This window comes from Mauremys mutica, chromosome 4 (genome assembly GCF_020497125.1).
Source record: "Mauremys mutica isolate MM-2020 ecotype Southern chromosome 4, ASM2049712v1, whole genome shotgun sequence".
In the NCBI taxonomy this organism is placed as follows: Eukaryota; Metazoa; Chordata; order Testudines; family Geoemydidae; genus Mauremys; species Mauremys mutica.
Window position 1 is genome coordinate 49764546 of NC_059075.1, and position 27816 is coordinate 49792361.

General features: G+C 39.3%; 1 protein-coding gene across 3 annotated transcripts in view; it reads left to right on the forward strand.

The window, feature by feature from the left end:
- STRN3 (striatin 3) overlaps positions 1-27816 on the forward strand; it is a 97698-nt gene that overhangs the window by 45154 nt on the left and 24728 nt on the right. Inside the window, exons 8-10 of one of the 3 annotated variants that reach the window (XM_045013191.1) lie at positions 4190-4300; positions 17044-17181; positions 22923-23056. In XM_045013191.1, coding sequence (XP_044869126.1) covers positions 4190-4300; positions 17044-17181; positions 22923-23056 — 383 coding nt within the window. The remainder of the gene's footprint in view (positions 1-4189; positions 4301-17043; positions 17182-22922; positions 23057-27816) is intronic. The other 2 variants (XM_045013192.1, XM_045013193.1) reach the window with 2 other exon arrangements.

A 27816-nucleotide genomic window follows, 5' to 3' on the forward strand; every position in this document is an offset into this window, starting at 1 on the left:
TTATACTGCTAGTTCAGATTTTCTTTAGATAATGAAGTAAGATTGCTAAACAGTTCCATGTGATATAAAAAGCACTAAATGGCTCTCTAATGATGTTTGAAACTTGTGTGTGCAGTTTTTGTTGTTTTTTTTTTAAAGAAATGGGGAGTAAGGAAGAGGGGGGTTAATTGGGGCTCCAAATATCCATCAGTTATTGCCTAATTGAATGCGCTATCTGTAGTTTTTAGTTGGTAAAAACTACCTCACACTTGAACACAATTGACAATCTTTGCTCAGGTAAGGTCCAGGACTAAAGTAACAGTGTTAGAGGTAGGGTTTGCAGAATTATCATATATAATATAGGGACTGTTTGGGAAAGTTTACACAATACTTGTCTAATGTGCCATTTTTTTAGTATGTTCTTTTCTTTTCATGAACGCTAAAGTTCACTGCATTTTTAAAAGAACAAAACGCAACAATTAACTTACCAGATTTATTTCCTTAACTTCCTTAGTGTTAGATTTAGAATTTTATTTAATCTAGTTGGTCTAAGTGCTTTACTTGGTGGGCATTCTGAATTGTTGCTGCTTGAGGAGACAAGCTATCTAAACACTTCATTATTTTAAGTAGGAGAAAATAAAATGTCTTTATATGAAGTAATCTTAAAACTGTTGAATTTCTGTAGTCTGTCTAGGTATTGAACTGATATTCCAGTTTAATGATCTGAGGTTTTACATCAATACATAATTATACATGAATACACAATACATTTAAGAAAAAAACATGGAGTAAGTTGTACATTTGAATTATTTTATACCAAGATAAAACAAATCCTTTATTGCAGCACAAAGCTAAAGACCAAACATCAAGTGCACATTGTCGGTATTCTGTGTAATTCCTTGGAATGTAGCGTTTTAACTTTCTGACATGATATACCTTAGTCCCAAATTATTGGATTATGTTGTACATTATGGAACTTTTGCTACGCCTTTGTACTACAGCTTTTTTATCTAAGATATTTTATTAGTGTTGTGACTAGTGCACTGTTTCTGTCGTTAACTGGTGCTGTATTTTAAAGATATTCTAATTTGGTACTCCATTTTTGTAGTGTTTTTGCCCATAACATTATATAAGGATTACAACTTTAGTCTTCCCTTTAATCCAAAAACATGTATCTGCTGTCCCCTCAAACTGATGTAGGCAAATTATTGCTACCTCAGACAATTTTCTCCTTAATATGTATCTTTTGAATTGTGAATGCAAACTTTCTCCTTTGCTGGATTTGATTCCAATTGCACATTACACCAGTTTTATACCAATATAACTCCATTGACTTAAATGCAGTTCCTTTTTATTTAATTGAGGATTGATTAAATCCTGAGCTTTTGGGATTGAATAAACATACATTTTCTTTTATAGTCTTAAAATATTCAAGATTGCAACTTAGTTTTATTTTGCACAAAGGTTAAAGGTCATAAAGGTTAAATTCCTCATGGTGTATCAGAATTGGATACAATATTCCAAATGTGGTCCCGCTTTAGTACTGTCTATGACTATAAACTACCATGAACAGATTTACATTTTTTAGTCTTATAAATACCTTGCATAACCTTATTAGACTTTTTTTTAAGCTAATAGTCCCTGAAGCCTCCCCAATCTCCAGAGTGATTCTGCTGGGAGTCCATAGTGATTGAGGAATTCCAAGGGTCTTTTTTTCCTCCCAAATATTAGCATTATGTAAAACAATGCCATCTCTTCCTTTACTTGTCTTGTCTATTTCTTCTAAAACAGTCTACTTCAGCACCAATCTGAGGCAGATTTCAGTTTTGCCTGTTTAAATCATTCTTTTCCTTTGCACAAATGCTTCTGCCTATTTTTCCTTTAAGCGTCTTACATTTGCATATAGAATAGGCTAATTTATACATTATATTTATAGGTTATATTCTGCATATGGGTCAAATTATGAAGTTTAACTTGACTTTTACAGAAGCTCAGTTCCATTTGTTTCTCTTGTATCCCTCTTCATCCTAGTTTTTATGCAACCTTAATATTTTTGCTGTTTGTTTTACTTTTATCCTCATTCTCCTTGCTGCTTTAATTTGTTATCCTCATAGCTTCCTTTATTCTTTTTGTTTCATTAGTTGGACATGTACAAATCCAGTTGTTTGTATGCCCTATGTATGTAAATTAATTTCTAGTGAATAAAACTTATTTCTTTATCAGATTTCTAACTTGTTTCCTGTCTGCAGGTCTTCAGACCTACGACCGGGTCATGCTTTGCTGTCACTCCAGTTTGGAGTGGACATCTTAACTAACTTTCTTAATTACTTTTAATTATTATTATAATTCTCAGTATAGATTAACTCCAAAGATCCATAACTTTTAACATGTGATCAACAAGTTGGCAGCTATATTCAAGTTAAATCTTTCTCAAAGGAGACTACTGAAAACCAACCACTGGCTTCATCTCCCTGTAGCAGTTTTTCATGAACATACTTGTATATTTGCAAACATTGTTTCTTTGTATTTATGTGTTTAGTGTTATAGTTATCGCATATTGGGGTTTGCAGCCACCTTTCATGCAACACATTTTGCTAACAGCTGACCTTCAAAACCATGAAAGATGAGAAAATTCAAACTATATTAAACAAAGAAGAAAGGGCTGGAGAATGTCAGATTAAAATATTTCCACAGATTTCCTGTAAGGAAAATAAGATTATAATAAAAATCTACCAAATATTTGTTTTGTCCAGTCAGAGAGAAATGGAGAAAGTAGATGTGCAAAACACATGTATAAGATTCTTAAGGGGCATATCACTGTAATATTGAAATACCACTGGTATATGCATGAATATATCCCATCCCTGCGAGTTAAGGAGCTATTCTCTGTTTATAGAAGGTAAACTGAGGCTCAGAGATTAAATTTGCCACCTGAGGAAATCTGGACAGAGGCACGAACAGAACCCACATTTTATGAGTCCAAGTTTGGTATCTTAACCAAAAGACTACCCTTTCTGGTCAAATCAGGACTGACTAATGAACTAGTTACTTTAACTGTCAATATTTTCTGCACTATTTCAGTGCTAGCCTGTAATATTTTGCTTACAAAAAACAGTGCAGGGAATTGGTTGTGTTTAGAATGATTTCCAATTTACTGGCCTTCTGTTTTAAAAATTATTTTGTAAAATCCTAAATGTCAAGTCCCCAAATGTCGTCCCTGTATTATATGTAACTTGAAGACTTTAATGTTGAGGAAACCTTTAAAATTTGTGACGTAAGTTATTTATTAAAGATACTTTTTTTAAGCAAGTACTCTGCCCTACCTCTACTGTGTACTGGGTTTCTACTAATTGTAATTTAAGATCAGAATGAGTATGTCAAACTGTCTTCACTTTTGTGAATGTTCTTTATTAACCTTCATATAAAATGTTGTATGTGAAAATGTGTGTCTTTCTGGTAACATTTATGCATCATGCCCTTTAATTGGTAAAGCCCTATCTTCTGCATGTAGGATTAGCGTGTGAGAGGATGCATGTTGAGTTTTTTTTCATGAACAAAATGACACTGATATACTCAGCTTGCACTTTCATGAGTTGTACAGCATGAAATATATTTATTTGCTTATTTAAAGCTGGCTGAATAATTCCTAACACTGGCTTTCTAAAGATGCAGTAATCTTAAGTACATCTCTACCCCAATATAATGCGACCTGATATAACACGAATTCGGATATAACGCAGTAAAGCAGTGCTCCAAGGGGGCAGGGCTGCGTGCTCCGGCGGATCAAAGCAAGTTTCATATAATGCTGTTTCACCTATAACGTAAGATTTTTTTGGCTCCCAAGGACAGCGCTCTATCGGGGTAGAGGTGTACGTTAGATACCTTTGTTTATTTAGTAGCATCTATCCATTATTCAACACAAACAGCTATTTCAAGTAAAAACTCAAATTGTTTTCTCATTGGTAACAAAAATTAGCATAAAATAATATTCAGACGTAATTATAGTAAATAGTTTAGTGAAAACTGTATAGAATGGGATCAATACTTTGTAAACTGTAACTGTTAAAACTGAGACTGCCCCTTTAAAATATTTTCAAGTATAACCTAAGAACTTTTTATTGATGATTATGTTGAGCTATAACAGTCAATCACCAACAGCTTGCATTGCCAACTGCTGATTTTTTTTCTTTTAATAATATGCTGCATGTAGACAAAGATGACCTGTCCCCAACTGCTGAGGTTTGGGATGTAGACCAGGGACTAATAAGTAAACTGAAGGAACAGTACAAGAAGGAACGAAAGGGGAAGAAAGGGGTAAAGAGTAAGTGCAGATTCTGAATCTTGAAATGCAATTCTTTTTCTCCATTTGGAAGACTTTTTTTTTTCTTCTTCTGCAAATTCTGTTTTTGTTTTTGCATTAAGTATTGTTTTCCTTGATGGGGGCAACCAACTTTAACTTTCTATCTGCTAAATCTGATCATACAAGAAATATCTTGTGCCACTTGTGAGAACAGAAACGTGAAAACACTTATAAACATAAAAATCTAGGGTTAAATAGGAAAAGAGAAATAACTACCTTGAAATCGAAGTACAGGGATAGATTTTGAACAGTATTGGTTCTGGGAATGCTGTCTCTCCTTTTCCTGAACTTTAACAAAGTAGGCTAAATTTCTCCATTTGTAAAAGAAAAAGATTCTTGAACTGACTTCTTTCTTGAACCTTGCTTTGAATCACAATTCAGTTACATTGTTGGGCCTATATTTGTGTCTGTCTGCTAGAAGGCAGAATGAGAATGAAAAATATGCCTTTCGTGTAAGGGAAAGCAAACATTTTTGTGGATTACTTTACAATATATTTTTGCCTTGATGTTGACATTCATTCTGCCAAGCAGTTAACATACTCTGACATTCTAAGGAAAAATACTGCCATTCAGAAGGAAGAAAGGTTTAAATTCTGTCAGATTAAATGACTGCTGAATAAGGCTTCCACTTAAAAATATGTAAAGTATTTAGAACTCCAGATTTTAATATTATGAATTATAAAATGAGATACATAATGCTACAGTATATAGAATTCAATTTGTTATGTAAAGCTTATATAGACAAAGAGCAACATCAGTATTTGAGTTGCACTGGTATAATTTTGGAGTAACTCCATTGAGTGCAATGTTTTTACACTATTTTAATTCAGAGCTATATTTGGTCCAAAGTAATTTTACATGCGAGTTCAAAATTTTTTGTGAAACACTGTAAGCTCTGTGTAAGTGCTAAATATATACTTAAATTAGACTGTACATTATTTTTTAACATATGTTCATAATCTATAGATTACAAAGCCAGAGGGACCAATGTCTGGTGTGCTGTATAACACAGATCATAGAACTCCCCCCCCCCCCCCAAATAATTCCTAGAGCGTATCTTTTAGACAAACATCCAATCTTGATTTAAAAAATGTCAGTGATGGAGAATCCACCATGACCTCTGGTAAATTGTTCCAATGGCTGATTACTCTCACTATTAAAAATGTATGCCTTATTTCCAGTCTGAATTTATCTAGCTTCAACTTCTTGCCATTGGATTGTATTGTAACTTTCTCTGGTAATTTGAAGAGCCCATTATTAAATATTTGTTCCCCATTTGGGTACTTAGACTGTAATCAAGTCACCTTCTCTTTGTTAAGATAAATAGTTTGAGCTAATAGATTTTAAATATAAAGGAAGGGGTTTTTTTTATTTAAATGTTAAATTACTTTAAATTTTCAAATACTTAATGCTATTCTGCTTTGTGTGTGAGCTCTAATGTCACTTAATTATAATTTAGTTTGTGCATGTTTGTTTTTAAAGTTTTGCATGACTTGTTTATGTAATAAGGTGTAATTTTGTTAAGGTCAGAGGTTACTTAACTTTTTTTTTTTATAGTTAAGTATACCTAACTGGGGCCAAACTAAAAGTACAAAACAGATGTGCACAAATGTGCACCTGCATTTAGCATGTAAACAACTAGTTAGACAATTACCAGCCTTGCATGAACTATTTTGGAAATAGGTTTACAAATTTATTTTTGAGTGTTAGTGGAGGTATACCTTTGAAAATTTGTCCCTACTAATTTGGTTTCCTATTTAACTTTCAGAACTTTTCCCCCCCCCCCCCCTTCAGGCTGTGTACAACCCATAGTGACAATAAAATTCATAAACACACTGGTATCTTTCGGTTTCTGAAAAGAATGAACTGATGTGATGTAGTTACCTTTTCTTAAATTTGGATTATATATAAAATGATTGAATGGTAGGCTTTGAATGCTGTTGAATTTGTACTTGGATTAAAGTTTTGCTTTAAATGCACAAGCGTACCCTCCACCCCCACCCCAATCAGATTCTGCTTTCTCATGCTCATGAAGTGAGTTGCTCAGAGAAACAGTGAGAACAGAGGATTACACATTTTGCTGTGGGGATATATTAACTGTTATGGAACATAGCAGGGGCTGCAGCTTTTCAAAGCCCCAAGAAGGTGTGCTGGGAAGACACGGGGTCCACCTAACCATGAAGGGGAAGAGCAGTGTATTGAGGAGGACTTAAATTAGTTTCAAAGGGGACAGGTTACAAAAGCCCACAGGTAAGTATGAAAAAGAAGTGACCTTACCCGAGGTCACTTAACCGAGGACTGTTGGGGTGTGACATGGAAAATTACAACAGCGTCATGGGAGCAACAAGAGGGGAAACTGCTCAACACCTTAGCTGTCTATACACAAATGCAAGGAGTCTGGAGAATGAACAGAAAGAATGGGAAGTATTAGTACTTAAACTAAATTATTACTTTATTGGCATCACAGAGACTAGGTGGGATAAGTCTCATTACTGGAATATTAGTACGGAGGGAGAAGAATAGCTTGTTCAGGAAGGGCAGGCAGAGTTAAAAGGGATGAGGTGTTGTCTTATACATCAAGAATATGTACACTTGTTTTGAGGTCCAGAAGGAGATGGGAGGAAGACCAGCTGAGAGTCTGTGGGTAAAGATAAAAGGGTTAAAAATGGGGATGATGACATGGTAGAGGTCTATTCTAGGTCACCAAACCAGGAAGAGGAGGTGGATGAGGCATTTCTAGAACAAATAGCAGAAATATCCAAAACATGCGACCTGGTAGTAATGGTGGACTTTAACTATCCAGACATCTCTTGGAAAAATAACATAGCAAAATACAAAATTTCGAGTAAATTCTAAGACTTTACTGGGGATAACTTTGTTCCAGAAAAGTGGAGAAAGTAACCAGGGGGACAGCCATTTTAGACTTGATTCTGACCAATCGGGAGGAATTGTGTAGCAAATCTGAAAGTGGGAGGCAATTTTGGTGAACGTGATCGTGAAATGATAGATTTCATGATTCTAAGGAAAGGAAGGAGTGAAAGCAGCAGGTAATGGACTTCAAAAAAAAAAGCATATTTAAACAAACACTGCTCACTATCAGCACCTGAACTGATCCATATGATTCAGCTCAGGATCAGCACCTTGTTTAATATCAGAACACTTAAATATCTTTATACTGAAAAACAAGAATTGGTTTATTAAAAATCCAAGATTTAAGTGATAGAGAGTAAGGATATTGGAAACAAAAGGTTACATACACCTCTACCCCAATATAACACAAATTCGGATATAATGCGGTAAAGCAGTGCTCCGGGGGGGGGGGGGGGGCTGCGCACTCTGGTGCATCAAAGCAAGTTTGATATAACGCGGTTTCACCTATAACGTGGTAAGATTTTTTGGCTCCCAAGGACAGCGTTATATCGAGGTAGAGGTGTATTAAACAAAATCATGCCTCCTAGAGACTAAGGTTAACCTCCTGTCCAAAGAATTTACTTACCCAGAGTCCTTTTCAGTATTTCCAACCAAGGTTAGCTGAGATCCCATTTTCATGAGTGTAAACACACTGTCTGTTTACTTCCTAGATACAGGATGTTGGAGTGTCATCTTTGCCTTCTACTTATATTTCCCAAAGTTCATTGTCATTGTCAGAGACAGGATATTCACCTGTGACTCATTTTTTCCTGTGTGCTGTTTTCCTGTTAACTAGAAGAGTAGGAGAAACCTTTTCTTGTAAGTTATTACCTCCATAGGGGTGTGGAGACAGATTTCAAGTTATATGAAAGCTGGGAGGGTTAAATTGTCACATATCCTGTGCCCTTGACCGGAGGTATTTACTAATGATAACTTGTACATCTCAGCTGAAAAGTAGATAAAGGGCCATATTCTTCTCACTGAATCTGTGCTTTTCATCTTTTTTTTGTTCACTTTTTTGGGGGGGGGGGGGAGTGGTGGAGGGTGACGAGACCTTAGTTTAGTTTGGAGTAAATTGATGGATGCTCATTCCCTTATTTTAAAACCACCCAAATCAGAAATCCTGCTTTTCATACATTTAAAGGAAGGTACTAAATTCCTGGTAACAATTCCTTTCACAAAGCAAGTTAATGAGTTGTAGGCTTTGGTTACCTATTACCATTTCCCTAAAATTCAGGTGATCTTATTTTCGTATTAATCATTCATTGCCTTAATAAGCTGTTTTATTTTTTTCATTGTCACCTTTTTCAAGGTGAAGCAGTATTTTTTTTTTAAAGGTTGGACATATTTAGATATGACACTTTCAACTCTTAGTTTGTAGTTTTATTGAGTGAAGGTGTATCAAATTATTTCACACTCTTCATTAGTTTGAGACTATACTGTCCAGTCTTGTTTGCATGTGAACCTTGTGCATGTGAGTACTGGACTGATCTTAACCAATGTTTGCTTGCTTACATTCAGAGAAGCCTGACCAAGTCACTTCCATTCTTAAACAACCTTTGTGTGTCAGGTTTCATAGGCTTGTTGGAGTACAATTTAGAACAACCTACACGTGTTCTTGTGCTTTTATGTACCACCTTCCATCTGGGCAGCTCCAAGTGCTTTGCAAATATTAAACAATTTAGAGTCCCAACACCCCTCTGAGTTGGGTAATTTTTACTGTCACAGTTTTGGGGTTAACTGCACCTCTGCCCCTTCAGTTGTCTCATCCAGGGTCCCCCGTTAGGCATAAGGCCTCCAACCATCACCTCTCTGAGTGTGGACCTGTGACCAGACATTTAGGCTTGCAGTGCCCCTGAAATTCACTGTGTTTATTCCAGGAGGTCTGACTTGAGTCCTGCTCCTGCAATTCTCTGTATCAAGGGGAAAAGACAGCATGTACCAGTAACCAGTGAGCTTTCACAAAGCACAGTATGCTTATTTTAGGACAATATTTTATAGAAAATCCTAAAACAACAAAAAATCTGCATGCATGCTAAGCTTACAAGGTTCTGTCTTCCACGTGGAGACATTGGCAGGTTCCAGTCCTTATGATTTTCTAATAGGGCTTTGCCCTCTGTAACACTATCATGTCTTAGATCAAAATGAGGGTCTGAGTTAGTTCACACTGCCTCTTTATGCCAAAAGCCCTTACTTTGTCTTCTGGGCCTGTTGATCCCAGTCTGAACCAGTATATGAAATCTCCCTGGTGGGGGGGCGGGGGGTAGTTATCTGGAGTTTTTTACTTGTCCTGGGATTTGCAGTAATTACCCCCTATTTTAATTCCTGGAATAAGTTTGGTAACCCTTCCCATGAAGCTGAATACAGTCCTAACTTACAAAAATATATAACATTTATACAAACATTTGTGAATAATCCCCATGCCTATGGCATCTGGTTTGCCTTGATATAGTAGTCTTTTGAAGTTTCCACACTTCCAATGTCTCACATTTGTCTCAATTACTTTAACTTACAAATGAGGAAAAAGTTAAAGGGATTTACCATTCTATTGTCCAAGACAAGATAGAGCACTGGGTCAGGTAAGGCTGTTTTTCTGTTGTCTTAACTAAGAATGTTTTGTCCATCACCAAAAGCATTACTGCATGCAAGTCAATAAGAACATGAAATTGTGCAAATGAGTTAAGGAAGAAGAACATTTAAGCTAGTTTGTGAGTAGCATTGTGTTAGGCGGGTAACACTGGCACAAAGTTCCCCTTTTCCTGTTTGTTTTTAGGTTGTCGTCTTGAACAGAATTAGTTGAAACTGAAGGGGGCACAAGCAGTACCATAATTAAGTTTTGAAACGTGTCAATGCTTGTGCCCCATCTACAATCTTTTGAGGAGAGGATTGCTCCTAGGTTTGTACACGTGAAAGTGCAGTAGATAAAAAATAAAATAAAAAAAAATTGGCATTGTCTGGGCTATTAACTGAAGCAGCTCTGTTTACTTATAACTAACCTAGCTTTCCTGTTACCCCTTTTGCTGTATTAACTACATCTTTCAGGTTATAGAAAAATACTGTATTTCATTGTTAAATCGGTTACCTTGTCTCCAGCAGAATTAAACCTAACTTAATTTAACAGTGGGTATTCTGTTTTTGTGTAATTGATTTTTTTTTCTATCAAAGTAGAAGCCTAAAATGTGAGGTGTCGCAATCCGATTCATAGTTATGGCTATGTATGGCCACTTGTCGGTCCATGGCCATCTTGTCCTGTTAAAAGGACAAGGCAGCCTCCATTTTGGACCAGGTTCCTGTTGTATAAGAGAGGGCAGAGACTCAATCCTGCCCAGCAACACTAGCTGTGTATGCTCTCCTGTGTTTTTGTTTTTTTTCTCTCCTGCTGGGCCATCTAAAGGTCAGGCTAGTTCTGTGTGTGGAGGCCTGATTCTGCCCAGCAACCTGTTTTTTTTGGGTCGGTCGTCTGGAGGTCAGGTTAATTCTGCCCAGAGACTCATTTTCCTGCTCTTTTTTGGACCCAGTCATCTAAGGGTCAGGTTTGTTTACTCGTCAACTCCAGTGTGCCGTGTGCAAAGCCTTCCGACGTGGGGTGGCAACAGCTCGAAACCTGAAGGGAGGAGGGACCAGGGAGCCAATCAGATGCTGACACGAGGGAGTGAGACCCTTCTATAAAACTAGGTTTCCCCCCAAAATTTGTGTGGAGCATCCGCGTGTTAGCTGAAGGACCTGATCACTCGTTCGGCCAGGGTCTCCTCCCGGTAAAGTGCACTCGTGTCGTATCGTTTGGATTCGTTGTCGTTTGGACCCGATCCCTGTCTGCTCGTCATGCTTCTGGTGTCTGTTCTGCTGGTCAGCTGCGCCTGGAGTGCGGTATTTGCTTTTTGATATCTGACAGTTAGCTTATCTAGCCTCTTATTTGTTCCCCTCCCTAACTTGGTACCAAATATCTACTCAGGATATCAGGATTGTATTAGTGAGCTCAGAATTGCACAATTGCTTAGCTAGCTTGTATAATAGTTCTAGCTCTTATTAAATTGTTAATTGCCAACTGCTTTATGTGTTTGAATCACTGCTCTGTCTGTGTCCAGTGTGTGTGTGTGTTTAACTTGGGAGCTGCCTCTACTTAGAGGGTAGCTGACCAAGGGGGTCCAGTCCCCGCGGTCTGTGTGAGTGGAATCTGCCCAGCTGCAGCCGCACCACACTCTGGGTTTACCCTCTGTGTGAAAGCAAGGGTGGCCGAGGCAGTGGCCCGTGGGTCTCTTTTCTGTGTTTGCACCGGGCATCGCTCTGACGAACCCGATTCCTATCTGTGTGATTGGTGTGTCTGCCTATTTGGTGTGGTGTGGTGAGCAGTATAAAGTGTATTATTACTGTGTTTTGGGGTGTGTTTGTACTTTTGATACCATCCCAGCCAAAGTTGCCTACTCCCCCAGCCCAAGTTGTAATTATCCCCTAAATAAACGCAGCCACTTGGCTTTTTAGTGTTACCCTGGTCCTGCCTGTCTTTTCCTCACTCAATACCAAGCTTGACGAACCCCCAGCTAATTCAGACATGGCGTCACGAACAGGATTGAGTGAGGAAAATCCTTCCCGGTTGTCTGTACAGTTTGCTTGTCCGTGGCGAACCAGGGTCACCGACAAAACCCCAGAGGACGAACTTAATCATTTTCAACACCATGTTTTACTTGATCGGGGGGAGGCAGAGGCCATTGGCTGGAATTGTATTATTGGGGAGGGCCACCTGAGCCGAACCTATGCTGCTAGCTTGACTGTTGGTGCTGCAGGCTGTCTCCTGACATGCCACATGGGTCTGCGGTTAACCCCCACGGAGGCCAGTGACTGGCCAACGTGCATTAAGGCAGGGGAAGCCGGCGCTGGGACTGATCCAGTCCAGCTGTGGAAAGGTGCCCGAAGGATTTTAAAAGCAGCCGGGGGCACTTGTCCATCAACTGTTACTCCCCCGAGACTCCCAAGTGGGGGCCCTGCACATGAATTGGTAGTCCAGCTAGTGCAGGAGTTAGAGGAAGGGAAAAAGTCCAGAAAGCTCCTCCCTGACCAGTACAAATCTAAGATCGTTGCCAGTACCTATCACAAGATTTTAGGTCTGGCTCTGGACAAATTGACCGTTGTTATGGGGGCTCTGGCGTCCACTGCTCGGGAGATGGCTGATACCCCTGAGGATCCCGGTACAACCCAATCCCTACCTGCAACCCCATCTCCTCCCTCTCTGCCAACTCCTAAAACCCCCGAACCCTTCCCTCCACCATATCCAACAGCGCCTAGTTTGTACCCGACCCTGCCATCATTGACCCCCGAAAAGGTAGCTCTTAATCCTGCCGAAGCTATGCCAGTACAAATCACTCGGACTAAGGTGGACCCCACAGGGGCACAGAATGTCGTTTTTGAGTGGCGTACACGCAGCAAGGCTGAGATGAAGGAGTTTATCAAGGACACAGGGCGGGGACCAAACGAACCTGTATTCACCTGGTTAGGACGGCTTATTTTAGAATATAGTCAGGAACTTATTGATCAGGAGGAGGCAACCCTTATTTCCCGGAGTGCTGCCTGGTCAAGGGGAACGGGCCGAGGGGTACTGTTAGCTGCTCCTGTCTGGCCAATCTCCGTGCCAGTAGCTGCTTTCCTTCAGATTCAAAATAGTGCTGTAGCTTTTCAGCTACCTCCCAGCGGGATCACTACCCCACGCGATCTCATTTTTACCATCGCAGGGGCATCTCTTATTTGGTGGGAGCCTGCACAAAACCCCCTAGGCTTAACACTGGCACAGCAACAGCTTCGGTCATTTGAAGCTTATTGCTATGTTACTGATCCAGCTGCTATTCCCATCCAAGAGCAGGGGATAGACGTGGCCCTTGATAGCAGCCCTCTGGGGGACACTAGCACGCTGCTGTGGATGCGGGGGTTCCAGGGGCGGCCGGTAACCGCGTTGTTTCAGGCTATGGATCGCCTGATGTGGCCTGGGCCCCAACCGCCTGCGGTGGCTGCGGGCACTGCACCCCACGGGGGCAAGCCCCGGGCTCCTAAGACCAATAGCGGGGAGCCTAGCAAAAACACTGTTTGCAGGGTAAGCTCTATATCGCAAAAGCTTCTGGCTGTAGCGTTGGGGTGGCATAAATATATTGCTCCAGAGCCGCCTCCACTTTGAGAGCCAGTTGTTCCTTTTCCCCCTTTTGTTTTTCCAGGATGCGGGTATGGGTATCTGCCCTAATAACATCTAGGCCAGGCGACCCGTCTTGCGTCCCAACCCCTTGTATGCCACGAAGCCCCACGACCCTGACTCTTCAAACCTGGGCATCGCTGGCCAGTCAGAAAGTCGGCCGGCCCACATCATAACAGGACCTGCCCTAGGGCTTGTCCTATTCTCCCCCTTTTTCATTCCAGGTTTGTTCACAGCGGCGCCATCCCCATCCAAACCCTCTACTTAACCAAACTGTGGCTTACGCTCATCAGACACTTTTGGCCACCAAGTCAAGTGATGTACCCTCCATGTCTCCAGACCGTCCTGGCTGGAACAATGTCTCTGCCATTACCCAGCAGCTGTCGTCCCTGGCGGTCCGCATCCGTGAGGAGCGTCAATCCTGGGACTGGTGGCAAACAACCTTGTCAGGCTGGGGACTTGGACAATGGGCACAATCCTTAAAATATTGGTTAATTGCAGCAGCAGTAATTATTGTTATTTTCTGCTTAAGCCTTGCATGTACCAAAGCTCTAATTAACAGGGCTGTGTCAGCACTTCCTATTCAGACTGTGCACTACACTGCCTTCACGTCAGCTGACGACCAGTCGGGCTCTGAGCTTTCCGCTTGAATTCGGTTTTCCCTTATGTTCCCTAGGTTCGTTCCCTCCTAGGTGTAAGCTGACCCTCCCGTGATGGACCGCCAATCGGCCACGGGGGCATGTCGCAATCCGATTCATAGTTATGGCTATGTATGGCCACTTGTCGGTCCATGGCCATCTTGTCCTGTTAAAAGGACAAGGCAGCCTCCATTTTGGACCAGGTTCCTGTTGTATAAGAGAGGGCAGAGACTCAATCCTGCCCAGCAACACTAGCTGTGTATGCTCTCCTGTGTTTTTGTTTTTTTCTCTCCTGCTGGGCCATCTAAAGGTCAGGCTAGTTCTGTGTGTGGAGGCCTGATTCTGCCCAGCAACCTGTTTTTTTTGGGTCGGTCGTCTGGAGGTCAGGTTAATTCTGCCCAGAGACTCATTTTCCTGCTCTTTTTTGGACCCAGTCATCTAAGGGTCAGGTTTGTTTACTCGTCAACTCCAGTGTGCCGTGTGCAAAGCCTTCCGACGTGGGGTGGCAACAGCTCGAAACCTGAAGGGAGGAGGGACCAGGGAGCCAATCAGATGCTGACACGAGGGAGTGAGACCCTTCTATAAAACTAGGTTTCCCCCCAAAATTTGTGTGGAGCATCCGCGTGTTAGCTGAAGGACCTGATCACTCGTTCGGCCAGGGTCTCCTCCCGGTAAAGTGCACTCGTGTCGTATCGTTTGGATTCGTTGTCGTTTGGACCCGATCCCTGTCTGCTCGTCATGCTTCTGGTGTCTGTTCTGCTGGTCAGCTGCGCCTGGAGTGCGGTATTTGCTTTTTGATATCTGACAGTTAGCTTATCTAGCCTCTTATTTGTTCCCCTCCCTAACTTGGTACCAAATATCTACTCAGGATATCAGGATTGTATTAGTGAGCTCAGAATTGCACAATTGCTTAGCTAGCTTGTATAATAGTTCTAGCTCTTATTAAATTGTTAATTGCCAACTGCTTTATGTGTTTGAATCACTGCTCTGTCTGTGTCCAGTGTGTGTGTGTGTTTAACTTGGGAGCTGCCTCTACTTAGAGGGTAGCTGACCAAGGGGGTCCAGTCCCCGCGGTCTGTGTGAGTGGAATCTGCCCAGCTGCAGCCGCACCACACTCTGGGTTTACCCTCTGTGTGAAAGCAAGGGTGGCCGAGGCAGTGGCCCGTGGGTCTCTTTTCTGTGTTTGCACCGGGCATCGCTCTGACGAACCCGATTCCTATCTGTGTGATTGGTGTGTCTGCCTATTTGGTGTGGTGTGGTGAGCAGTATAAAGTGTATTATTACTGTGTTTTGGGGTGTGTTTGTACTTTTGATACCATCCCAGCCAAAGTTGCCTACTCCCCCAGCCCAAGTTGTAATTATCCCCTAAATAAACGCAGCCACTTGGCTTTTTAGTGTTACCCTGGTCCTGCCTGTCTTTTCCTCACTCAATACCAAGCTTGACGAACCCCCAGCTAATTCAGACATGAGGGTATAGACGAAGTGCTATTGGAAGCACTGGTTTTGGCAAATTTCGTCTTTACCTGCATATACTACTGAAAGCAGGAGAGTGTTTATCATCTGTGACCACACCAAGATATAATTTTTGGTTCTGTTGAAAATTAAGGCTATGTCTACACTATAAAGTTACGTCGACAATTGTCCACCACTGTAATTAAACCTCTCTTGTACATCCACACACTGCCCTTTGTTACTGTGTGGTGCATCCATGGTTGGTGCTCTTGCATCGATAGAGAGAGCAGTGCACCATGGTTAGCTATCCCACTGTGCAACTTGCCACTATCTGCCGCTTGGTGATCTGGGAAGAGATCACACTGTATTTCTAAATAGTGTTACAGTGATATGTGAGTGCCAGACTTCACATCCAGTTGAGAATATGCATCTATGCAGGGAGAAATAAATAACATCTTTTGATAAGAGACAAAAGCTTCTGAATATGTTGACTAGTTTTAAGCCTAGACGACTTTTTATCTGAAATGTTCTGCTTGTAGAACCTTTAAAGTTACTAGTTTTCTTTTTGTCTGACATTTTATGGTAGAGGTCCATTTTTCCTTATATCATTGTATCTCTTTTCAAATAGGCTAACATAAAATGAAACTTGAAAATTGTGCTTTTGCAAATTATTTTCTGCCTTTTTTCTTTACTTGTATATTGGATGTGAATGTAGCAGGTTGGGTTTGTTTGTTGTTGTTGTTGTTGTTGTTTTTAAACCATCCTTAATGCAGAACTGTACTATGTAAGGTCATACATATTTATCAGCACTATATCTTCTACAGATTGAAATGCCAGTGACAATTTCAAATCAGACTTTTTAAAATTAGAAACTTAATTGTAGACATATGTAAGTCTATTTTGAATGTGGCCCTGACTAATCATGATTGGGCTTAATAAAAATTTTGCACAAAGCATCATTTAAAATGCTATTTTAAAAATGAACAAACAGGGAAAGTTAATTGTTTGTTGCACCCCCGTTACAAGTCATCTCTACTTCTTCTTTCCTTTGTAAGGTAACTTTCTGTTTGTACTTGAGATTTTCTGTGTTAATTCATGTAGTGTAGTTAAAACTGTTTAATACTGCAAACATTTAGTTCATATGTATTTTGTTTAAAGGTTACTTTCTATAACTGTTACCTATTTGGTTTTTCATAGGGACTTGAGGTGCTGCGTTCTTCCTTTTCCACAGCAGAATATAAACCTGTACTACAAATGAACAAGACAGTTCTAATCAATTTTTTTGACTTGGTGGATAAAAACCACTTACATATAATTTTCATATTCAGTGTTTAACTGGTTTTCAAAATTTCCAAAAGAACACAATATAACAGTTAAAGCATCATAACCAAAAATAATAACCAATGTCTTTATTCTTTAAGGAGGTTCCATTAGTAATCTTTCTTGTTTAATTAGGAAACTGGATTTATTGACTGCTGTCAAGTCAAGCGGTAGCAATCAAATGAACCTTTGCTGCTGACATTAATTTACAGGGGTCAACAGGACAAAACTTCACGACATGATAGCTGATCTGGGCGATGATGAGCTACCCCACATCCCTTCAGGAATCATTAATCAATCTAGGTCACCCTCTTCTAGAATGACTGATGAAGGTTCAAGAGCAGAGGAAGGTACAAAAAAATTCAGCTACTTATTGTATTTTAGAAGGTTTTAATTTAAACACACGGTATCACTTATCCCCTCAAACACTTAATGCAGTTACAGTTGTCAATAGTAGGACATCAACACTGCTTACAAGTCTGTTCACACAAGTTTGGGTTTTTCTGCATGACTACTACTTGAAGCTTTTGTGTCTCAGAGAAATCAAAATCAGAACTTTACATGTCAAGTGTTTTTTTATTCAATTTTATGTGAAACTGCCTTGGTTCTGACTTTGTCAACTCTTAAGTCCCTTGTTGCAGAATCCCTTTTTAAAGTAATCTTATCTGGATGTTACATTATAAAACTTAGTTTAAAAAGTTTTGTATTGAAAGGTGAAATAAAAATAGTTATTGAAAAGTAGTGATGTAATTACAAAGGATGAATTTGGCTCTCTACCTTCAAATTATTATTAATGCTTATATAGGTAGAGTACATTTTTAATTAGCTACTTTTGATCTATCCTATCCTTAACCAGCCATTAGCTCCAGATGCAGTTGAACTATCACTTTCATCCCACCTCCGGCAAGAAAGGCACTGGGAAGTTGACTTAAACTAGTTAAACATGTGGAGGGAGTTGGTTAAAAGATTTTGTGCATCTATATTTTTTAATAACTTGAGTTATTTTTAGATTAATACAGCATCTGTACTAATGTTGCTTACTTCAGTGTTAGTCTCATGCTGAAAGTCACACAATTATGTTATAAACTAAGATTATAATCTGTCTTTCTCACAAAACATATTGAAGTATTTATTTCAAATTCCAGTCTTCAGGGCTTTGAGTAGCTTCTAGCCCCAGTGTTGTCATAACTGCCGCAAAAGTGGTGAGGGATAGCTCAGTGGTTTGAGCATTGGCCTGCTAAAAACCCAGGGTTATGAGTTCAATCCTTGAGGGGGCCACTTAGGGATCTGGGGCAAAATTGGTCCTGCTAGTGAAGGCAGGGGGCTGGACTCGATGACCTTTCAAGGTCCCTTCCAGTTCTAGGAGATTGGTATATCTCCAATTATTACCTTTATTACCTTTTTATCAGTCTGTCACTTTGTGTCAGTCAAGCACAGCTTCCAGTGTCTATATATTTTCCAGTGTCATTAAGAAATTCTTTTATTTCACAGTAATCTGTTAAAAATAAAATTTGACATAGTTTTAGGGCTTGTCTACACACACAAGTTACACTAGTGCAAGACTTACGTGTATAGCACACCGGAAAAACTGTTTTGGTGGGTTGCAGTCACACTGTGCCTATGCATATTGCAACAGTTGTGGCCACATCGCAGCACGCTGTATTGCTAAAAGCGTGGAGTGCTCTGGCAGGGGATTCCTGTCTCTATATCGCCTGCAGCCTCACTCCCTTATGAGAGATTTTTGCTATGTATACCTGTAGGGATTTCTGAACTCCCGCAATTCCCTCAAATCTGCCTATAGGTCACCTCTCCTGCACTGTAGTCATACTACCTGTTCCAAACCTAGATGAGGCACAGAGGAATGCAGCACTCCTCTCTGTCAAATTGAGGCGTTCATAGCTGTAGCAAGATGAATTACAAAACTCAGAGTAATGTTTGGCAAGAAAGAAAGAGCAAATCAGAATTTATGAGGAAGGAGATTTCTTTGTAATTTGGGGCCATAGTTCCCATTGTTTGGGGTGCCATCTATTGCATCTTTATCCAGAAACTCCACAGTATTCTAGAGAGAGGATTTACATATGCCTAATCTCAACTCTGAACCCTGGAATCATCATCATAAAGCAAGGCATGTTTCTTGCTTGGATTTTTATTCTTGTGTTTTAGGAGTCATTGATTCATTCTAAAATACAGGACTGTAATCTGGTTAAAATATTGGACCATAAAAACCAATACGTCCATTTCCATGCCTTTTCAAAATATTTTGTTGCATAGTTCACATGAATCTGAGTGGACGGGTGGAGGTGGGTGAATGGTCTTCTCAGGGAAACGTTATACCACCACATGCTTTGGATGATTAAAAATTGTCTGAACTCAGTATGTACACAAATCATTCTGAAAGAAGGTGTCTCTAGAACTTTGCCATTTCACACTATTTGCCATTTTGTTATGTGAGCATATTTTCCAGCCCGTCAATTTGTTTTGCTGTTCTTCATATACTTCTGTCGGTGAGAGCTGTAGTGTGAACATAACAGTAATCCCATGCGTCTTATTTTTTTCCTTACCTTCCTGTGACTTTTTTTTAAAACAGAGTTTTAAAATTTAAACTCTGTCTCTCAACTAGTTGTTTATTAGTGGTCCTTTGACAATATTAAACACATATTTCATAATCCATGTCTACACCAGATGGTATGAAGTCAGTAGTAGTAGATAGGTTAGTCGTCTCATTTGTAGAAGCTCCAGAACAAAATGCAAATCTTCATTGCACTCCTTCTGTCCATGTTCTTCTGCTTTAATACATTGAATGAGAATGGCATATTTCATTATCATGAATAAAAAAGAAATGAGCCATAAATGACAATTGTATCTGAACAGCATAATACTGCCCAGTGATTTTATTTCATTTAACTTTTTCAAGTAGTTTTGATTTAGGACGTCCACTATAATCCTCCTTACCAGGCCATAGTAGCTCAACTGTTGAGTTGCAGTAAGCCATAATATGTCTCTGGTTACACAAATGGCCTGTGTAATCCTTTGCTGCAGTACAATGTAATGTCACATTGGAAACCAGAATTCTGAAAGAAAGGGAGTGATTGGTACTTTCATTTGCAAGCCATGCCAATAACCAGAACGCTATTCAGGATCACATAAGTTTCATGGTACTTTTGGTGTGTGAGCTCTGACACAGAGGCTTGGATGTAATTGTGCACAGGTGGGTTTTTTTCACCGTGCTTCACAAGATGAAATATAAACAATTATCCTGTTTTAAAATATTTCCAACCACATTTCAACTATTTTAATGTTTTTTATTTCAAAACAGCTAGTTACATTGATGCAAACTGAAAGTTGTCATAGACTAATACACTTGGAAAAACCATAAAATGTAACACATACATTTGTCAGTCTTCCACTAAAAACCACACTGAACCAGCTACATCTTCTAATAATCCTGCACTTAAATTTCTGAAAACAGGTTAGTCCATTGGTATAGTCCTGCGGTTCTCCATTGTGGTCTTACTCAAAGCATGATTGCTATCTAAGCCTTCTCTTAGGGTACATGAATAGCTGTGTGGATTTTTTTTTTTTTTTTTTACGGTTGCTTTTTTAGGTAAATAGTAACACTGTAACATTGGCAGATAATGCTTATTTGTATACAGTACATAATGTTGGTTGCTATTGTGATAATTCTAAATAACTTCTGGATGATAAATGTTTGATTAAAGAATAGACTAAGAAGGAAGTTTTTTTGTGATTGGACTAGTCAGTTATAAGCACATCTGATTATGTATTTATAGTGCAATATTTAATCTGTAGGGTATTGTCTGGATTTTATTTGTTTATGCATAATGTTAACAAGTTTGAGTGCAAGGATGGCTGGTGCATCCTTTTACTCAGTCTCTGCCATAATAAATATTATACTAGATCATAACTTGTAATTGGTATGAATACGATAGACAATGACTTCACCAGAACACAATTGTATTTAAATTGGAGGATAATAATAACTATACAGTTCTATACTGCATGAGCAAATAACTCTGGTAACCTTAATTCCTAAAAATCCTTAATCTTTAAACAGTAGTTCATCAATGTTACTTATATATTTTTTCTTTGGAATATTTCAGGTAGGTCCATTGCAATGAAAAAAAAAGTTTTTGCTATTCAAAGTTTGTTCACCTGTTTTGATGATAGTTGTAAATACATGTGTGTTTCATTTTTATTACTTCGTTGCCATTTATTTTTATTGAAACTTTTGACTGTATTTTAAAAAACACTTTTCATAATTATTAAGAATGTTACTTAAATTAAAAAGCCCCAAATTTAAAATGATAAATTTAGAACAGAGTTTCAAGTTAGAACTAAAATTTTGCTTTTGGAAAATTAGTTTCCAACTTCTAAACATTCACCTTTTTTGAAGTTTCAAATACAGATGAGTCTTAGTATAGTTGCTGTAGATTCAGGGGTGGGAGTTCTGAATTGCTTTTGATAGTGAGAGGTACACTGTCCCAAAGATTGGTCTGAGATGCATTGTACATTTGGGAAGCAGGATATCTCCTACAATTCCCAGGTGCGGAGAGGATATGTTCCTCTTACTACAACCTCTTATGGGGTGCAGCTTACTACTTGAATTGTAACTGAACAGTTCTATTCATGATGCCATGACTTTGCCCCAAGAGGAATAGTAAGGGAGCAGACACTAGACTCTGAGGGACTGGAATTTTTGAATTCTTCTTATGCAGGCTCAGCAATGGGAGAAAGGCTCTTCAGGGCTTTTACTTGCCCTTTACCTTTCCCCTCCTATATTCCTTGCCCCTTTGTAGGGGGCAGGCAGAACATGGACTTCAGTGAACAATCCTAATTCTTTAAATTTCTTTTAGTGAAGATTTTGCGGGTTGTGTTTCTCCGTAGAACTTATGTCATGTCATTTTAATGCACATTTCATGGATCTCTTCCTTCTGTTCTTTACTGCTCTATCCCAGTACTTCTGCTGGAACATCAATATTGGGAAATTCAGAGTTGATATAATTAGGGTGGGTGACTAAACTAAGAATAATGTTTAATCTTGTAAGGAAACTCATGCATCCATACACTGAAAATAATGTAGGACATTTTACTTATCGGAAGTATGACTCTTTGGGAAAATAAATCTGATTGTGTTAGGATGCAATTACTTGACCTTTTGCGTATGTGAGGTTTCTACTGAAATATTGGCAAAAATGAATACTACTAAGGGACATTGTCAAGTAGTTTTGGCCCCAAATTAACAGAAGAAATGGCTTGCTCTCGCGCACACATGCAATTTTATCTGGAAAGTTTAAATCAGGAATATATTTTCCCTTATCAGGTATCCTATTTTTGTTCTTTGGAAAGTAATACCAAAAAATAAAACAACCCCCCACCCACACCTCTTTCAGTAAGGCAGATTTTTTTTTCTAGAAGCTCTGTGTGTAAATCCTTATTCAAATACCTTGCAAACAAATTGATTTTTTGGTGGGGGTGCAGCAGGGAGTCATAGATGATACCGAATAGTAAAGAATGTGAATGAATGCTGGAGAAGATGATTCAAGCCTGAATTGAAAATTAACATTTGTTCAAAAGCTGCATTGTTTAGTACTAATTGATAATCAACAAGAAAAATGTGTAAAGCTTCAAATGTTTTAAGGAACATGCAGCTAGCTAACATGAATATCAGTTGTCTATTTTTAAACTTTATCCAAGCGTTGTTGATACAGTCAAATGCAGAACTCAGTAATTACAAATGTTGTAGGTTCTTGTGTTTTAAAACCCTGTCTGTATATGTGTGGTGGAGGGTATGTCCTTCATGGGGACTTATGAGTGCTAAAAATACTTGCTCATGGAGGCAAATGTTTATTGCCTTAGCTTCAAATTTAGAGAATTATTTTCATATGTATGTATGTATATGCTCATGTTTTCTTTTCCACTAGGAGGAGGAGATTTTACCATGATTTATATCTAGTTGTTAACAGTTCAGCTCTTATACACTGCTGTGCCTTTAAGTGATGACTGATGCAGTTTTTTCATATTGTAAATCTGAGGTTTTTTCTCAAAACTTAAACTGTTTTGTTCTTTGTAGCGGAGCCAATAACGTTTTCATCTGGAGGAGGCAAGTCATTTATTATGGGTTCTGATGATGTTTTGTTAAGTGTACTGGGCCTTGGAGACCTTGCAGACTTGACAGTAACAAATGATGCAGATTATAGTTATGATGTAAGTGAAATTTTATTTTAAAATTCCTTATACAGTTGAATATAATCAATGATAGTCAATTTTTCAGAATATTTCAAACTTATAGAACAGCTTATTTTAGAGGCAAAAGCTACATTTTTGTAGAAAAACCTCATAAACTAGCAAAACAGCTTGTGAAATCAAAATAAAATATGATTAATTTTTAATGAATTTGTAATTCATATTTTAATTTTTTTATTTAACATATTTTCCAAACAAGTTTTTAGGTGAATTGTTTTAAACAAAAATTGGAATTGCCCCAGAAACTGAACACTAAAAAGTTGGAGCTAAAACCATATATCGTTAGTAACTTAAATTTCTAGATGTTTGCTATTTTTATGTATAAAATGTGTGTATATATAATAGTGTGTAATAGCTTTTTTTGTAGTGTGAATTTTAGATTTACATGTGTGGAATATTCTTTCATTTTATCGTACTGCAGAGTGTCCTACATTTTTTTCCACTGTGCACAAAATTACTGCCCATGGTAACATTTTTAATATGGAGTTTGTCTTGGCTAGTAATGTTGATGTTGGGTTGGGGTGGGGGATTGTTTGTGTGCGTCCATCTGTCCAGGCAAGTCTTTACATGTTGAGGTATATTTTAAATAGTGTTTCATTGTGTTTTAGACAAATAAGACATTTTCATGCTTTAGTTATTTCTGTAACTTTTTCTGGATTCTAGAGTCTGTTTGCATTTTTGAATGTTAAGATGTATGTAAATATTTCTCTTGGGAAAATACTGTCATTGGTTTTCTTAAACACAATTCATTTTATGCACATTTATGAAATGAAAACTGTGTTTATAATATACCCTAGGGTCTTACAGTTCCATAAGTGTTAGAAGCGTACATCTGTTTTAAAAAAAAAAAAAGTTTTTCTACAGTATTACTCAAAATGGTATGAACCTGAATTCTATAAACTATTTCAATATATTCTACCACATTTCAGGATTTAGTGATGGATATTTTTCTTCCTAAAATGACAAACATTAATTGCTCACACTTCTAATATTGGACTATAAAAGACTAATTATAGTATCCTGTTCTACAAAAAATAAAAAGGTATTAAGTAGTTTTGGAAAAAATGGTTTTTACAAACACATTACAGGAGTACTACATTAGATAATATACAATTTTTGTTACCTTTAAAGACCTGACTTATTTATGAAATAGTTTTAATTCAGCATTAACACTGAGAAATCAGGCACTAAAAAGTTAGAAAAAACAAGTTTTAAATGGAGAGATGAAGTTGAAATCCGAGATATAAATTTTATGTTTAGGCCTTAATATATTATGTTTTTGTATAACTGTAAATTTATCAAATGCAGTATAATACAGATAATATGAAGCAACCTGGAGTTTTTATGTAGTAGCTTACAGTAAGCTACAACACACTCAATTGTCACATTTGGTTTTAATTTTGTAACGTTTCAGTGAAATCTATAAAACAAGTTTTGAGGAAAAGTAGTTCAGTAACTTTAAAGCTTTGAACATTCTGAAGTTTCAGGCCCAGAGATTGAGAAAAAACAATATTCTTAACCTACTAGATTTGATTACTTAAAATTGAATGGAAAAGTTACAATTTACTGACTTTAGTTTTTCATTACTTTTAAACTTATTCATCATAGTTCTTCAAACTTTGTTTATCCTTAGCTATGGGAAGATTTTAGCACTGAACTATGTTAATAAAAATGAGTGCTTTCATCCCAAGGTCCCATTTTAGGATCTCAGTGTTTTGATTAAGCCTCAGCTCAGACTTTAGGGTGTTTTACATATTACTCCCATTTTACAGATGGGAAATTGGAGGCATAGAACGATTAAGTAATGTACCTAAATTCACACAGTTCTTGTTGTGGGATTAGATCCCAAATTCTTCTTGGAGGAGACATCCATATGCATGCTTTTCTAGGTGGTATTCGCCCCATGTGTCCAAGCTCGGAATTGTTTGAATTGCCTTATCCTTTGGGCCATAAATGTGTGTTGCTTGTCCTTGGTCTTGTCCAAAATAGATTGCGGTCCGTTAAGCTTGGTATTGAGTGAGGAAAAACAGGCAGGACCAGAATAACAGTGAAAAGCCAAGTGGCTACGTTTATTTGGGGGATAATTACAACTTGGGCCGGGGGAGTAGGCAACTTTGGCTGGGATGGTATCAAAAGTACAAACACACCCCAAAACACAGTAACAATACACTTTATACTGCTCACCACACCACACCAAATAGGCAGACACACCAATCACACAAGATGGGAATCGGGTTCGTCAGGGTGGTGCCCGGTGCAACACAGAAAAGAGGCCCACAGGCCACTGCCTCAACCGCCCTTGCTTTCACACTAAGGGTAAACCCAGAGTGTGGTGCGGCTGCAGTTGGGCAGATTCCACTCACACAGACCGCGGGGACAGGAACCCCTTGGTCAGCTAATCCCCAGGTGGAGACAGCACCTAGCACCAAGCACTCTAGACAAAGACAGAGCAGTGACTCACACACTTAAAACAGTTTGCAATAAACAATTCACTAACAACTAGAACAACTATACAAGCTAGCTAAGCAATTGTGCAATTCTGAGCTCATTAATACAATCCTGATATCCTGAATAGATACTTGGTACAGAGTTAGGGAGGGGAAAAATAAGAGGCTAGATGAGCTAACTGTCAGATATCAAAAAGCAAATACCGCACTCCAGGCGCAGCTGACCAGCAGAACAGACACCGGAAGCATGACGAGCTGACAGGGATCGGGTCCAAACGACAACGAATCCAAACGATACGACATGAGCGCACTTTACCGGGAGGAGACCCTGGCCAAAAGGTTGATCAGGTCCTTCAGCTAACACGCGGATGCTCCACACAAATTTTGGGGGGGAACCTAGTTTTATTAAGAGGTCTCACTCCCTCGTGTCGGTATCTGACTGGCTCCCTGGTCCCTCCTCCCTTCAGGTTTCGAGCTGTTGCCACCCCACGTTAGCAGGATTTGCACACGGCACACTGGAGTTGACAAGTAAACAAGCTTGACCCTTAGATGACTGGGTCCAAAAAGAGCGGGAAAGTGAGTCGCTGGGCAGGATTAACCTGACCTCCAGACGACCGGCCCTAAAAAAACAGGTTGCCGGGCAGAATCAGGCCTTCACACACAGAACTAGCCTGACCTTTAGATGGCCCAGCAGGAGAGAAAAAGCAACAGGAGAACATACACAGCCAGTGTTGCTGGGCAGGATTGAGTCTCTGCCCTTTCCTATGCAACAAGAACCTGGTCCAAGATGGAGGCTGCCTTGTCCTTTTAACAGGACAAGATGGCCGTGGACCGACAATTGGCCATTCAAAGCCATAACTTCGTATCGGATTGCGACAGGTCTCTCATCAGAGGATATAACAGCAAAGTAGCCACAACAGTCTCCTCTTCTTTGAGTAGTGTCCCTATGAGTGCTCCATTGCAGTTACTTCAGGTGCACATGCACCTTTGATTGGAGATTTTCAGTGGCAGCACCTGTTCAGCCCATACTTTTGCTTCAGCCATTCTCAGGCCTCGAACGAGGATTTATGAAGCTGTGCAGGCGAACTGCTCTCAGTTCCTTCTCAACCACCATCTGGTTTGAGACGGCGCATCTAGCACAGTAGTTCTCAAACTTTTATACTGGTGACCCCTTTCACATAGCAAACCTCTGAGTGTGACACACCTCCTCCCTTGTAAATTAACACTTTTTTATATATTTAACACCATTATAAATGTTGGATGCAAAGTGAGGTTTGGGTGGAGGCTGACAGCTCGTCTCACACACACCTGTAATAACCTCATGACCCTCTGAGGGGTACTGACCCCCAGTTTGAGAACCCCTGGTCTAGTAGGTGTTCACTTCAAGCTTCACTGTTAGCTTAGCTTTACAGTTTTAGTATTAGTTTCATTTACTTAGTTCTAAAACTATTTACTTTCCCTCCCCATTTAACACTCTTCCCCTCCCCATTTGAGGCATTCTACTCAGGGGTCTTTGTTGCCATGGTATGTCAGGATCCGCAGGGTTCAACTACTGCTTCTCTTGCTTGGAATCTTCCCTGGTTAGCTATGGACATTCTCAGAGCCCTTGCTGTTTGGGAGACACCCACATACCCACCAAGTGTAAGAGCTGGTCATCTTTTAAAAGCAGATCTAGAAAAAACAGGGCGATAAAATGTAGGCTCCTCATGGTGGAACAAGCCCTGATACTAGCTTCCGATCCAGGCTCAGAACCACTTCCTCCCCCCCCCCCCCCCCGCAGTACACTGGTTTTTAAGTGTGACCGGAGCCGTGTTGTCCTCCATACCCCACTCACCAGCATCTTCACAGGATGAAAGCACGGAAGGTACTAACAAGGCTGCAAAGATAAGTTCTACATCTCCTAATAGAGACCCGCCTGTCAATTCAGAGATTGATAGGTTTGGACAACATCCAGAGCTTGCCTCCTAGTTGACAGGTTTATGACTCTAACAAGCCTCATATCCAGAGTTTAAAATAAGCCCTTGCACAGGAAAGTTGTCCTGCAACACTGAATTGGTGGTTAGACCCCAGTTCAAAGAGGGCAGTGCTGTTTAACTTTCTTCTGATGGAGATATTTCTCATGGGTTCATGAGGCACATGTTGGGGAGCCCACCTGAGCCACCTCCAGATATAAAGGACTTGACTCTTCAGTTAAATTTATTGGAACTAAGGGTAGGTTTACACTTACCTTCCGGGTCGACGCGGTGATTTCAACTTCTCGGAGTTCAAACTATC